Consider the following 14,578-nt stretch of genomic DNA (forward strand, 5'->3'; position numbering starts at 1 on the left):
CCTTCTTGGTCCTTTTTTTTTTTTTTTTTTTCCGATCGATCTGGCCTAATTCTATTGCTTAGGTCTAGGTTGGTTGCTAGGGCACGGAGCTTCACGGTTGCTAGGGAAGTGACGTCACTCCATGGACGGGCTAAGCAGCTTCTCCGTCCTCCCGATTGGTCGTTGTGTTGCGGGGGGGGGGGATGAGCTTCCAGTCTCGTGGGCTCCGCGGCTGTTAAAGAGACTTATCTGCTTGCAGGCTCGCCCCCAGGCCCGGGGACCGTACTCAACGCAGCAGATGTGACTTAGGCCGCCCAGCAGGGATTTTTGTCCTCTCAGGTACTTCCTGACTCACTCAAGTGCCGGTGTTTGGGACGGCCACTCGAGCCGTGCAGAAACCTCCATCTTTAGTGGGGAATTAGGATATTTATAGTTCTAAACTGGGTCTGGGCGGACTCTAGCTTTGGAAAGGAGGACTAGGTGCCCCGGTCTCAGAGGAATGACGGAGTCCTAACTAGAAATTCGGGAATTTGCATTGTTTCGTGTGTGTGTGTGTGTGTGTGTGTGTGTGTGTGTGTGTGTGTGTGTGTGTTTTCAGGTATGAACGACACTTGATCCATCACTTTCCAGTCAAAACTTTTCCTTTATCCACTGTTGAAGGGACCAGGAGGTCAAATGGAGACATCACCTGTTAGCGCAATGAAAGAGAAGGATACCGCTCAACCCCGGCAGCGGGAAGAGAACGCCCAGCGAAACCTAGATGCAACCGTCCAGTTTAGGCAGCAACCCCCAGTTCCCACCCCTGAAGCCCTGGAACTGGGAGTGAGACCGGATCCAGCCAGTCGGATTGCAGAGACTCCTCAAAAGGTTGAACACTCGGAGGCTGGGCTTGAAGGTGACACTGACCAACTTCATGTCTCCACCAATGAGACAGCAGAGCGTCCCCAAGCTTGTGATCTTTGGTACTGCCCTGATGGGAGTTTTGTAAAGAAGATTGTAGTCCGTGGCCATGGCTTAGACAAACCCAAACTAGGGTCCCGGTGCCGAGTGTTGGCTTTGGGGTTTCCTTTTGGATCTGGGATGCCAGAGGGCTGGACAGAACTAACTATAGGCATAGGGCAATGGAGGGAAAAAACTTGGGGGGAACTCACAGAAAAGTGCCTGGAATCCATGTGTCAAGGCGAAGAAGCCGAGATCCATCTTCCCGGATCATCTGCACCTCTTGCCAATCTCAGACTGGATTCATTTACTAAAGGTCGGGATTCCTGGGAGTTGGCGGCTATGGAGAAGGAGGCCCTGGCCAAGGAAGAACACATGAGGGGCACAGAACTGTTTCGAGCTGGGGACCCTAAAGGGGCTGCCCGATGCTATGGAGGGGCTCTCCGACTGCTGCTGACCTTACCCCCACCTGGACCCCCAGAACAAACTATCCTTTATGCCAATCTGGCTGCCTGCCAGTTGCTGCTAGGGCAGCCCCAGTTGGCGGCCCAGAGCTGTGACCGAGTGCTGGAGCGGGAGCCGGGCCATTTAAAAGCCTTATACCGAAGAGGGGTTGCTCAGGCTGCCCTTGGGAACTTGGAGAAAGCAACTGCTGACCTCAAGAAAGTGCTAGCAGCAGATCCTCAAAACCGTGCCGCCCAAGAGGAACTGGGGAAAGTGGTCATTGAGGGAAAGAAACAGGATGCAGGGCTGGCGCGGGGTCTGCGCAAGATGTTCTGTTGATTAAAAAGTTAAACTTTTAAAAGAGACGGGAACCCGTGGATTGTATTCTGCGTTTTGGGATATTTTAAGGGCCCCAAAGTGGTTTCAGTTCATATACTATCCCACCTATGGGGAGATAGCAACGGTGACAGCTAGTCTCTTGGGGGTGTGGTGGCTTATCCACCTCTGAAGATTTGTGTATTATGTGTATGCCTTCATGTGCCTGCGGATGCCAGAGGAAGTTGTATCCCTGGAGCTGGAGTTGCCTGGTTTAGGTGCTGGGAATGGAATCCAGGTCCATGCAAGATCCATACGCTCTCTCCCCACCTTTTTAATTTTTTACTGTTTGTCTGTCTATTGTGAGACAAAATTTCTCTGTGTAGACCTGGAACTCGTTCTGTGTACCAGGTTGGTTTCGAGCTCAGAAATCCGCCTGCCTCTGGGATTAAAGGCATACTCCACTGCTGCCTATGTACTAAATTGTTGACTGTTGAGTCATCTGTCCATCCTAGATGCTGGACCTTTATTGATCAATTGATTCACTTATTCATTCGTTCATTCAGTCATTCATTTATTATGTGTGCATGTGTGCTTTTCCTGCACGTGGGTGCAGCTTAAAACCGCTGAGCCATCGTTCTAGTCCCGATGCCAGAACTTTAATTGTGGGAACTACATTTCCCACAAGGCTGGTCTCTGGGGTCTCTCTGGCGCGTGCGCAGCCTCGCCCCGATGTGTGGAGTGGCTGACTGCTGCCAGGTTCCTATTGGCCCAGCTTGTACAGTCACCGCTCCTTCGTGTCATGTGCTCAGCACCCAAGCATCTGATTGGCCAGTGGGACTTCCGGGCTGCCCGGTTTTTCTTCAGCGAGCCCATTGATTTGATGAGGCTCGGGAGAGGCGGGTCTGGGAGCCGGCTCATGGTGGGGGGTGGGGGGAAGATGGCGGAGCTGATGCTCCTGAGCGAAATCGCCGACCCGACGCGCTTCTTTACCGACAATCTGCTGAGCCCGGAGGACTGGGGTGTGTGGAATGAGGCCCGGGGGTAGGGAGCGGGCTGTGGCCAGACACGGGCCCGAGGCTCGCGGGGAGGAGGGCTGGGCAAACGCCGAGCCTATCGCCCGAAGGAGCGCGCAGCGGCGTTCGGGCTTTCGCGGGATGCGGGATGAGGGACGACCTTGGCCTCCCGCGGGAGCACGGGTCCGCTCCGGGGTCAGGGGAGAGGGGCCGGACACTTTAAGGTGTCTGCCTATGCGAGTGGGCGGGCGGTGGGTCTGGCGCGGCAGAGCCAATGAGGAATGGAGCTCGCGCTGCAGTGCGAGCCTCCTGACACGCGGGCCTCCTTGCAGACAGCACCTTGTACAGTGGCCTGGATGAAGTGGCCGAGGAGCAGGCACAGTTATTCCGTTGCGTGGAGCAGGATGTCCAGGTATTGCCACCTCAGCCTTTCTCCTCCCTTGGTGGTGGGAGGGGGGACCCTCAAACCTGGAGCTATCCCCAAGTCAGAGTTCATCCGGGAGTCACCGCTGCTTTTGTTCAACCCGAAAATTGCGAGGAGAAAGGCCAGTTTCACCATTGTCTAATTGGAGCAAGGTTTATTTTAGAGGTGCACCCGAACTGGCCAGCCTGCTGTTTCACCCTAAGCGGAGATTTTTGAGAGCAGCCCCTTCTGACCTTTTGAGGTCCCTTTTATGCGGGACAGATAAGATATTAACAGTTGTAAGTGTCTTTACAAGGGCGCATGAGAGAACAGATTTTTAGATATTGTTAGGAAAAGTACAATAAAACAGGAATACAAGTATTTTTTTTGTGAGGGTTAACACAATGGGCTCCTTCATTTGCAAGGCATGTCACTCTTTTGGTCTCACACTTTATCACTTTCCTGCCCTCTACTGTGCCCATGACTTAGTTTGACAGCAGCTCTTTGGATGTGGGGATGGATGTCAGCCCCCCTGAACCTCCCTGGGACCCTCTACCTATCTTCCCAGGTAAGAGACGCTTAGTATTTCCCTAGTCTTTCCTTTTGCATCCCAGAAGCTGTATCCCTCGTCCTTGTGTTCATTCAGCCTACACAGGTTTCTGCACTCTCCTCTTGGACCCCTAGTGTGCGTGTATTGTCCACCCTCACTCTGCTAACCCCGCCGACAGCACCTACCTCTTCTCTGCTAGGCCTTTGCTTCCTGGGCACTAATTTTTGCAGTGTTGGCTCTATACACACAAGACGGGTGTTGGACACTGAGCCATGTTCCCAGTCCTTCCTGGTTATTTCCTAACTTTTGTTTTTCCAGATCTTCAGGTGAAGTCTGAGCCGTCCTCTCCTTGCTCTTCCTCCTCTCTCAGCTCAGAGTCTTCGAATCTTTCCTCAGAGCCCTCCAGCCAGGTGAGAACTGTCCCCTCTGGCTCTACTCTAGGTGCCGAGGTTCTATTTGTGTGCTGTGAGTGGGAGTGTCCTCTCAGTGATAACACCTCATTTTTTGTGCATCCACTCTGGTTGTGCAGAAGGAAGATGGGTCCTTTTTAATAATGTACAAAGAGATAGCAGTAGTAGGTCTTGGGAAAACAGCGTTGGTAACGGCTGAGGATTCTCCAACCGTTCTTACCCAGGTTGTCCACTGTAATGTGATATTTGCAATCTTGAGATTTTGTTGACTCTCCTGGGAAGAAAATAGAAAGGAAGAACAGAGCTGGAGAGCCTGGCTAGAGTCTCGGGCTGTTCACGTGACGGCACAGATGACTGGTGGTTTGTAGGCTCTCAGGTTTTTTCTCTCATCCTGACTCTCAACACCTCTCTAACTTTCTTTCCTTCTGTCTTTTCTGCCTCCCTGCTCACAGGTTCCTGGAGTAGGGGAGGTGCTGAATGTGAAGACAGAGTCCTTAGCACCCCCACTCTGCCTGCTGGGAGATGACCCAGCATCCCCATTTGAAACAGTCCAAATCACCGTGGGTTCTTTCTCTGATGATCCCTCAGGTAATCACAGCTTGTCACTGTCCTTAAGAGCTGCCACTGGGGGCCAAGCTGTGGGGGTGCATGCCTTTAATCCCAGTACTTGGGAGGCAGAGGTAAGTGGATCTCTGATTTCAAAGCCAGCCTGGTCTACATAGTGAGTTCCAGGACAGCCAAAGCTACATAGGGAAACCCTGTCCCGAACCCCCCCCCCAAAAAAAAAAAACCCAAAACAACAACAACAAAAATCCTGCTACTGGGTAAAGGAGATGGGGCTGGAGAGATGGCTCAGTGGTTAAGAGCACTAGCTGTTCTTTCAGAGGACCTGGCTTCAGTTCCCAGCATCAGTATGTCAGCTCACAACTGTCTGTAACTCCAGTCCCAGGGATCCAAAGCTCTTTTCTAGCCTCCAGGTGTTCCAGACACAAACATGGTCCATAGACATACATGCAAGCAGAACAATTACACAGATTAAAAAAACAGAACCCACACTTGGGTTTATCAGGGTAGGATGTGTGCATCTGCGTGGACAGGACAGGGTGAGGTGGGAGAGTGACGGGAAGGTCATGGGAATAGAAGCCGGGAAGAACTTCAGGGACAAAGCAAAGTAGCATGGAGGAGGTAAATGGCTATTTTCCTTGTTCCTGGTGCTCAGTCTGTCCCTGAGCTTACCATTAATTTGCATTTTCAAAACAGTGTGGAAAATTTTGTGCATGTGTATGTGCTGCTCGTACCACCCCAGCACACACGCCCTGTCTCAGTTACTGTGTTATTGCTGTGCAGAGACTCAGTGACCACGGCAACATTTAAAAGAAAACATTTCCTTTGGGGCTCGCTTAGTTCAGAGGGTTAGTCCTCAATCGTGGTGGGAAGCAGGTGGCAGGTAGGCACAGCGCTGGGACAGTAATAGCTGAGAGTTCACATCTGACTCACAAGTTGAAGGTAGAGAGAGAGACTGGGCTTGGCATGGGTGCCCATGTCTGGTGCCACACCTCCTAGTCCTCTCCAAACAGTTCCTCCCACTGGGAACCAAGCATTGAGATAACTGATTGTATAATTAAGTACTATAGTAGTGTTAGTGTCAGGTGAGTTTTATTTCATCCACCTGGGGCCTAGCATTTGTTTCTGTGGGCAATTAATAAGTTTCAGAGATAGGTGAAGCTTTGTTGATATGCTCCTAGGAGTCTAATTGGTCAGTCCGAAGGGAACTTGTGTGAAGTGAGAGGCAGTGAGTCTTCGGGGCTGGTTAACTTTGAATGTGTGGGAGGCATTGGAATGGAGGTGACAGAAAACAGTTTGGAATGGACAGAAACAAGTTTAGGAACTGGTCATGTTAAGATGAAGGCATGGTCACTGTCAACATGAGAGTACATTGATTAGGGAGGTTAGAATTGAATAAGAAACAGGCTAGAGAGATGGCTCAGTGGTTAAAAGCACTGGGTGCTCTTCCAGAGGACCAGTGTTCAATCCCCAGCAACCACATGGTGGCTCATACCTGTCTGTAACTACAGTTCCAGGTGATATAAGACCCTCTTCTGGCCTTTTGCACTTATAAATGCTCATGCACATAAAATAAAAACCGAACCTTGAAAAGAAGTTGAATTGGATAGGAGTGTGAACCTTGTGATCGCTCAGGACTCTCCCACATGGATGGACAGAGTCTGTGGGGGAGAAAAAGAACTGGCAGATGGGTGAGATGGCCTTGAGGAACACCAGCAGCTGTGGGTGTGAAATGGTAGGGAAGCCACTGAAACAGAAAGGGAAGTCCCAGTGGATAGGGAGCTAGAAAGCTAGATGGTCATCTCATGGCTCCTCCCTCTGGGGCACCTGCAGTAGCCCTGAGTCCAGGTGATGGGGGAGAAATGACCCTTTTCTCCTTCCTCTTAAGTATTTATTAGCTAGCCAGCCTGCTCTTCTTTCTTTCCTTCCTTCCTTCCTTCCTTCCTTCCTTCCTTCCTTCCTTCCTTTCTTCATTTTTTGAGACAGGGTTTCTCTGTGGCTTTAGAGGCTATCCTCACTCATGTAGACCAGGCTGGTCTTGGATTCACAGAGATTCACTTGCCTCTACTTCCCCAGTGCTGGGATTAAAGGTGCGGGACACCACTGCCCAGCCTTTTTTTTTTTTTTTTTTTTTAATGGCTCCCTAGCACCAAGCAGAATGTAGCACATGCCTTTTTAAATTTTATTTATTCACGTTTTATGCATGCATGCTCTGCATGTATGCCTGCATGACAGAAGAGGACATCATACCCTATTACAGATGGTTGTGAGCCACCATGTGGTTGCTGGGAATTGAACTCAGGACCTCTGGAAGAGCAGTCACTGCTCTTAATCCCTGATCCATCTCTCCAACCCCTCTTCTTTTTTTAGGTTTATTTTATGCCCCCCCCAGGGGTCAGGAGAGAGTGTCAGATCCCCTGGAGTTACCAATAATCGCTAACCACCCTGTGGACTCTGGAACTGGTCCTCTGCAAGAGCAGCAGGTTCCTTCTACCACTGAGCATCTCTCTAGTCCCTGATAACCAGCTCTGTGTCTTTCTGCTCCCCTACAGATACCCAGACCAAGGTGGAACCCGCCTCTCCATCTTCTTCTGTCAACTCAGAGGCCTCCCTGCTCTCACCAGACTCTCCCAGCCAGGTGCACAGTTTTCTCTCTTCCACAGCCCCAGCCCTCCTCCAGAGGTGTGGATGATGTCTCTTGACCCCCTAATATCTCTGGACTGCCCTGCATAGGCTTTTATAGGAGAGGAGGTTCTGGAAGTGAAGACGGAGTCGCCGTCCCCCCCGGGGTGTCTCCTATGGGATGTCCCAGCATCTTCACTTGGAGCTGTCCAGATCAGCATGGGTCCGTCCCCTGATAGTTCCTCAGGTAATGGGGCCTCTAGACCCCTGGGGTCCCTGGTGAGAGGTCTCCTACTGCTGCGATTCCCTCTTTCCTCTTCCCTCAGGGAAAGCTCCAGCCACTCGGAAGCCTCCACTGCAGCCCAAACCTGTGGTGCTAACCACAGTTCAGGTGCCACCTAGAGCTGGGCCTCCCAGCACTACTGTCCTTTTGCAGCCCCTTGTCCAGCAGCCCGCAGGTATGGAGGCTGGAGAAAGGGGCCTTGTCAGTGAGCTCACTGCCGCTGAGTTCCTGACCCTTTAGTGCTTGGGTGTGAGTGTGGAACACCAGGGCACTAACCCCACTCTGCTTGCTTTCCCAGTGTCCCCAGTAGTCCTCATCCAAGGTGCTATTCGAGTCCAGCCTGAAGGGCCAGCCTCCGCAGTTCCTCGGCCCGAGAGGAAGAGCATTGTCCCAGCTCCTATGCCTGGGAACTCCTGCCCGCCTGAAGTGGATGTATGTGTTGGGATGGGAGGGAAGAAAGCCCCCTGTCATGAAAGCAGCAGTGTGGTTGAGGGGGTTGATGAGCTGGATGAAGAGCTGAGACCTGTAGGTGGCCTTTTCTGTGTGTGGCCTTAGGGTCGGTAGGCGTGCTTTTACCGCAGGCAGAGTGGGATGGACTCAAGTCAAACCCGGGGCATCACACTTGGTTGTGGGTGCCAGGACACAGGCAGTTTCCCAGTGGAAAAGCAGGTCAACTGTTGTTAACTATAGCCCAGCTAACTCAGTGCTCAGAACCAGAGTTTGGAAAGAAGGAAGACAGACCCAAAGAGAAGCTGTTCCTAGGAGGCCCTTTCCCTGAAATGTGGTGATAGATGGGGAGCATTTCTGACTGGTCAGGAAGGCAGGAGGAGGGTGGCCGTTTGAGGCCCTGGCATTGGGGGGGGGGGCGCAGTCTCTCACTAACTCATCTCCGATCTCTGACCTCGCTGGTGCAAGGCAAAGCTGCTGAAACGGCAGCAGCGGATGATCAAGAACAGGGAGTCGGCCTGCCAGTCCCGCCGGAAGAAGAAAGAGTACCTGCAGGGACTGGAGGCCAGACTGCAGGCCGTGCTGGCAGACAACCAGCAGCTGCGCAGGGAGAATGCTGCCCTCCGGCGAAGGCTGGAGGCCCTACTGGCAGAGGTTGGCCTGTGCTGCCCTTGGAGGGGGTGGGAAGTACAGGCCCCTGTGGTAACCATACTCTCCTGTGTCTGCCTCTGCCCTGCAGAACAGTGAGCTCAAGCTGGGCTCTGGGAACAGGAAGGTTGTCTGTGTCATGGTCTTCCTTCTCTTCATTGCCTTCAACTTTGGACCTGTGAGGTGAGGCCCTCGCTGTTTCCTGGAGCCTCCTGGATGGGGCTGGGCCTCATAGCTGCCTGTTTGTGAGCAGTCTGTTCCTGTGCCATGTGAGCTCCAACTTGCACAAACATTTCTGGCACACTTTACCCCTGATGGTGTATCCATCAGTGGCTGCTTGTACTGTTCTCCCTTGGGTGGTGTGTTGTGGGTGATAGTGATGACGTTAATGAAAGGTGACTCCGGAGGACAGGGTGTAGCTCAGTGGATAAAGTGCCTAGCATATGAGCACGAGGGCCTGGGTTTGATCTTCTGAATCCACATCTGAAAAGAGCCGGCTGTGGTAGCATGCACTGATACAGCAATGGGAAGATAAAGATAGGCAGGTCTCTAGTGCTTGCTGGCTAGCCACACTTGAGTACTTAGTGAGCTCCAGGCTGGTGAGAGACAGTGCCTCAGAAATAAAATAAAAAGTTGGATTGCGCCTGAGGAATGGCAGCCAGGGCTAACCTCTGAGTGCTGTGTGCACATCTACATGGATACATAAACCCCCTGTCCCCAACACATACCCACTCAAGTGATGTATGGGCTCACTTGGTGTCAGGCATTAGAGTACTCGCTCTCCTTTTCCTGTTTCCTGGACCTGTGAGGCTGGCAACTCCCACCCCATCTCATGGCAGGGAGTCTCAGTCTTGTGGGGCAGGTGGGACCTGTGCCATTCTGACCACAGAGTTCTGACCCTTACTAAAGGCACTTGAGAAAGCTGGAATGCTTCCCTGCCATGCTTCCCTCCCACAGCATCAGTGAGCCCCCTCCAGCTCCCATCTCTTCTCGGATGAGCAGAGAGGAACCTCGACCCCAGAGACACCTGCTGGAGTTCTCTGAGCAAGGGCCGGCTCATGGTGTTGAACCCCTCCAGGAAGCTGCCCGGGACCCAGAGGAGCACCAGCCAAACCCTGCAGCCAGGCCCAGCTTCAGGTGAGAAGCAAAAAGACCCCTCTCCTTTAGGGATAAGAGCAAGGCTTCCTGAACCCTGCCTCTGCACAGCACAGAGCCAAAGTTACCCTTGGCAGTGCCCCGTGCCAGGCAGTCTCTGAGCTCTCCCTCCTCTGCCTCACTTCAGAAACCTGACGGCCTTCCCTAGCGGGGCCAAGGAGCTACTGCTGAGAGACCTAGACCAGCTCTTCCTCGCCTCTGACTGCCGCCACTTCAACCGCACTGAGTCCCTGAGGTGTGTCCATCAGCCCCAGATAGCCCCGCTGTTCTGTATGGAATGCCAGCTCCCTTGCCTTCTCAAGCCTGCTTGGGTATGAGGTGGTGGCCTGTCTCCCTAGGCTTGCTGATGAGCTGAGTGGCTGGGTCCAGCGACACCAGAGAGGTCGTCGGAAGATACCTCAGAGGGCCCAGGAGAGACAGGTAGGAGCCATTGGGTCTGGGTCAGGGAAGGAGAGATGAAGATAAGAAAGAGCTAAGCATCCTAGGGTTTCAGGGGACACCTTTCAGGGCTTGTGTGGGTCACATGGAGGAGTGAGTGTGAGGTGGCACAAGCTTCCAGGGACCGCCTGTCTCTTTCCCTCTTCCCTTTACCCTCTTCAAATCTTTAGATGCTTCTCCTTCCAGAAGTCTCAGCTACGGAAGAAGTCACCTCCAGTGAAACCAGTCCCCACCCAACCTCCAGGACCTCCTGAGAGGTGAGTACTGGGTAAGCATTGATTAAGTGAAGTCACTAGGAAGAGCTGTGTTCCCAGGACATGTCACTAGCATTGGCTCCAGCAGGAACAATGTGTCCCTCAGCAAGGCCTTTGTCTCTTCCCTTAGTCTGTCCTCTTCTGCTTAGGGACCCTGTGGGGCAGCTACAGCTCTACCGCCACCCAGGCCGCTCACAGCCTGAATTTCTAGATGCAATCGACCGGCGGGAAGACACCTTCTATGTTGTCTCTTTCCGAAGGGTGAGCTCCCCTCTCCTGTCGTCTTCCTGTCACCCTGGGCCCCGCTCATATTCTTAAGTGGGAAGGAGGAGAAGAGCTGGGGAACCTGTCAGTGTGTCTTCTCCAGCCACCCGGCATGCTCTTTCTGCTCCTAGGACCACTTGCTGCTCCCAGCCATCAGCCACAACAAGACATCCAGGCCCAAGATGTCCCTGGTGATGCCAGCCATGGCCCCCAATGGTAATTCTTCCTCTGGCTATGGGAGGGTTCTGAAATCTGGAACCGAGGAAGGAAGTTCTTGCAGAGATCCAGCAGGGGGAGCCAAGGGAAAAGGTGATGTCCAGAGAGATGAGTCTCAAGAGGTGGGAAGAGGCTAGAACTAAGGGGAAACACAGTGCAATAAACATGGGCCTGACATCCTGGCACTGAGGCCTCGGGAGTGGAAGGTGGGAGAGTAGGTGAGTGTGGGTTACATAGTGAGACCCTTCTCAGCGAGACCCAAAGCTGCTTCTATAGGTGGCTGGGCAGAGTGGGTGAGCGAGAAGCCTGATAGACTGCTCATTTTCTTGAAGTCTTCTCCTGTGACCCCTCACTTACCATTGTCATTTATTTCCCTACTCTGTCCTGCTTGTCCCTCCTCCATCCCTGTGCCTGCTGAACTCCCAACATGGGCCTGCCTCTGCCCTTCCTAACCATCCTCCCATCTCATCCCTTCTACCACGGGTTGCCTCCCCTTCTCCTCCTCTTTAACTCTCCCCTTCTCACAGAGACCGTGTCAGGCCGGGGGCCCCCAGGGGACTATGAGGAGATGATGCAGATCGAGTGTGAGGTCATGGACACCAGGGTGATTCACATCAAGACCTCCACGGTGCCCCCCTCACTCCGAAAGCAGCCACCCCCAACCCCAGGCAATACCACAGGTGGCCCCTTGCCAGCTTCTGCAGCCAGTCAGGCCGGTCAGGCCTCCCACCAGCCCCTCTACCTCAACCACCCCTGACTTCTGCAGCTCACATTGGCTTAGAACTGGTTTGGGGGAACCTGATCCTGGAACTTGGGGTAATTGGTAAAGGAAAGCAGGGTGTATGGGGATCCAGCACTTAATGGGAGTAGGGTGGGTGGCTCACCTCTCCTCATCTGTTCAGAATATAGGGCTCTCTCCTTCCTGCAAACCCCCAGTCCCCTTCTTTCTCTGAGGGTACTCTGTAAGGTTCAGTTGAGGGTTGGGCAGCTTCCCATAGCCTCTCTGTTCTTTCGTTTATCTGTTCAGGAGTAGAGGTAGGACTTTGGTCCCCAGGTGGGACAAGAGATGTTCTTGGGTGGTGGAAGTCAGTTTGTGAGTGTATCTTTTTTTATTATTATTAAATAAACAACCCAAGAGGGAGTTAAAGGAATGTTGACTGCTTTCCTAGCGTGTGACTCCTCTAGGGCCAGCATCAAAGAACCAAGCTACGACGAAGTCCCAAGTCCCCGGTGGTGGAGTGGGGTGGAGTCAGCCCTCATGTCAGCCCCTTGCCGCACCCCTGAATCTCTAGGGTGTCTGGCATTGTCGTGACAGCAGATAGTACAGATCACCGGAATGTGTCTGAGTAAACAGGAAAGACAGGGGGCCCCACACCCTTCAGCTCCTCTTTGCTCTGCAGCAGGTCCCCCGCTTTCCAGGATGAGCTGTCCACACAAACAACAGGCGTGGGGGCCAGAGGGCCTAGAGCCCAGGAGGGCGGGGTCACAGCAGAGGGCCTGGTAGGGAGAAGGGGCACGTTATGGGACTCCCCTTTGGCCCTGAACTGAAGGAGACAGACCTGAGGGGGCAAGACAGGAGTGGGTGGGTGTAAGGGCTGTGTGCTCTGAGTGTGAGGAAAAGGATCACCTAAGGGGACCAGTGTGCCTGGCTGCTAGGTCCCCTGCAGTTGCTCCCATCCAGCAGCGCTTTGGCCTGACCCTACAGGAGTGGCCTGGGTCAGCTGGAGGGTGTGAGCTGGACCTGGGCTCCAGGCCCAGATGACTGACTGGACAGGGGCTGCCTGGCTATAAGCCTAGCCCTGAAGGAGGGAGGAAGGACCTCACGTGTCCAGCCAGGCTCTCCCCACTCCCTTTACCCACCCCTACTGTGTTTGGAGTGAAAACAGACTGGGGAGCCATGGCAACCTGGAACTAGGGCTCCCAGGAACTCAGCTTCTCTCCCCCTCCCAGAGGGCAGCCCTGGTCCACAGCCACATCCTGTCCCAGGTTCCCTTGAGCACCTTATCCAAGCAGTAAGAGAAACAGATGGTCTGGTCCTGGGCCCCTTCATGGGCTGATGTCCTTAAAACATTTCAGGATTGCGCTCCTCTGAGATGTAACCCGCCTCCTTACTGTTCATGGTGGTACTGTGAAACCTGGTGCTGTGCTGGGCCAGTAGGCGCTGCCTCCGATCTGGATCTGCTACTTGTACCCATGTGGGAAAGTGTTCCAAGCTCTGGGATGATCCACCCTAGACCTCTTGAGTGATGGGAGACTGGGGCCCTCAGACTTGTCCTGGTTTGGGGAGGGGCCGGAGAGGGTAGGAGAGCCATAGAGACTGGGGTGCAGGGCAGCAGGTGGAAACAGGCTCAGCTACTGCCCTGCAGGTCAGTGTGACCTTCCTTCCTCTGCCCACTGGGCTCTCTAATGCCCCTTCAGCATGCCAGGCCACTGTCACGCTGGCACTTAAGCAGGACTTTCAGACCCAAGGCTCACTGCTTCCCATTCTGCCCTTTGCTAACAGTTCCTTCTTTGCAATCTTCATCCTCCATCGTCCATGCCCTGCCATCTCCTACCTTCTCCCTTGCCTTTCTTGATCCTCTGCCCCACAGAGTTCTCTTTGATTTTTCTCAGTTCCTTTGGGTTTTCCCCTCCTCCACCTGCCTCATTGTCTTGTCCGTTGGTCTTTGCACCTCTCACTGCTGGCCCTGTGCAGCTTTCTCTCTGTGACCCCTCCCCCTTTGCTGTCCATCCTCGGCCGGTCAGTACTCCTGCCCTGTCTGGTCACTTCTCACCCCTCCATGCTTTCCCTCCTTCTCTGCACTTCACTCCAAACTCGGTCCTCCTCCTGGCTGTGGGGGCCAGGCCTGGGGAGCCTAATGTTTGCCTCATCATTCTGCTATGGCTCCTGGATACAGCACATCTGGATTCCGGGGCCCAGATGTGTGGTTGCCACAGCGACCTCAGTCCCTCTGGTAAATACAGGCGCCCACCCGCTCCAGAGCAGAGAACAAAACAATTGTGTGACTTTCTTTTGTCACGAGATAGAAATGTCCTCCCTCCTCCTGCCTCTCCACACCCGTGTCTCCAGGCAGTCTGAAGGCTCTCCACCATGGACGGTGACCACCCATCTTAGGCAGCTTCCTCTCACACACAGTCTACATGAGAAATCTCAAAAGTCCGAGTTCTTCACCGTTCCTTCTTAGCCATGTCCACTCTTTCCCCTTTCCTGAGGGAGGGAGAACAGGCTCTAGGAAGCGGAGCTGACTTCACTCCTAGGGAAGCTGAGCGATACCCGTGAAGATGAAGGGAAGCCTGCACTGTGCAGGGCTGCTGTGTACAGAACCCAGGTCGCATTTCCTGCCCTTGCCTCTCTGGGATATTTCTTGGGTCACCCTCTGGCCTCTCTTCGTTCCCTTCTGTGCCTTTAGGCTGCCCTCACTCAGTTGCCTTCACTCTCTCTCTCTCTCTCTCTCTCTCTCTCTCTCAACCTTAAGGGTCATTCAAGGCTATGGGGCTCTGAGCCAAAGACCCCTGGGAACAGCTAGCACACACATGGTTCTGGACAGTGCTGTGACCTTGCTGGTCCTGCAGGACACCTTATTGGAGCCATTCCAGCTTTGAACTCTTGGCTTCCCTGCCCCAGTCCCCA

The 14,578-nt window shown here is 53.5% G+C and overlaps 2 protein-coding genes across 2 annotated transcripts; both read left to right on the top strand.

Moving 5' to 3' along the window:
* The first annotated feature begins 234 nt into the window (after positions 1-234).
* Positions 235-1,727, top strand: Fkbpl (FKBP prolyl isomerase like). Its single transcript, XM_051187287.1, has 2 exons — positions 235-318; positions 640-1,727. Exon 2 carries the CDS (start codon positions 655-657, stop codon positions 1,699-1,701), a length of 1,047 nt encoding a protein of 348 aa, XP_051043244.1. The 5' UTR covers positions 235-318; positions 640-654; the 3' UTR covers positions 1,702-1,727.
* Positions 1,728-2,464: 737 nt separating this feature from the next.
* Atf6b (activating transcription factor 6 beta) lies at positions 2,465-12,098 on the top strand. The gene is made up of 18 exons (XM_051187288.1): positions 2,465-2,699; positions 3,026-3,105; positions 3,586-3,664; positions 3,965-4,056; positions 4,509-4,644; positions 7,173-7,258; positions 7,354-7,489; positions 7,569-7,700; positions 7,824-7,957; positions 8,441-8,626; positions 8,712-8,803; positions 9,578-9,757; positions 9,903-10,010; positions 10,114-10,195; positions 10,400-10,470; positions 10,617-10,728; positions 10,863-10,947; positions 11,475-12,098. Exons 1-18 carry the CDS (start codon positions 2,480-2,482, stop codon positions 11,702-11,704), a joined length of 2,241 nt encoding a protein of 746 aa, XP_051043245.1. The 5' UTR covers positions 2,465-2,479; the 3' UTR covers positions 11,705-12,098.
* The last annotated feature ends 2,480 nt before the right edge of the window (positions 12,099-14,578 follow it).

Source organism: Phodopus roborovskii, unplaced genomic scaffold (assembly GCF_943737965.1).
Source record: "Phodopus roborovskii unplaced genomic scaffold, PHOROB, whole genome shotgun sequence".
Taxonomy (NCBI): Eukaryota; Metazoa; Chordata; class Mammalia; order Rodentia; family Cricetidae; genus Phodopus; species Phodopus roborovskii.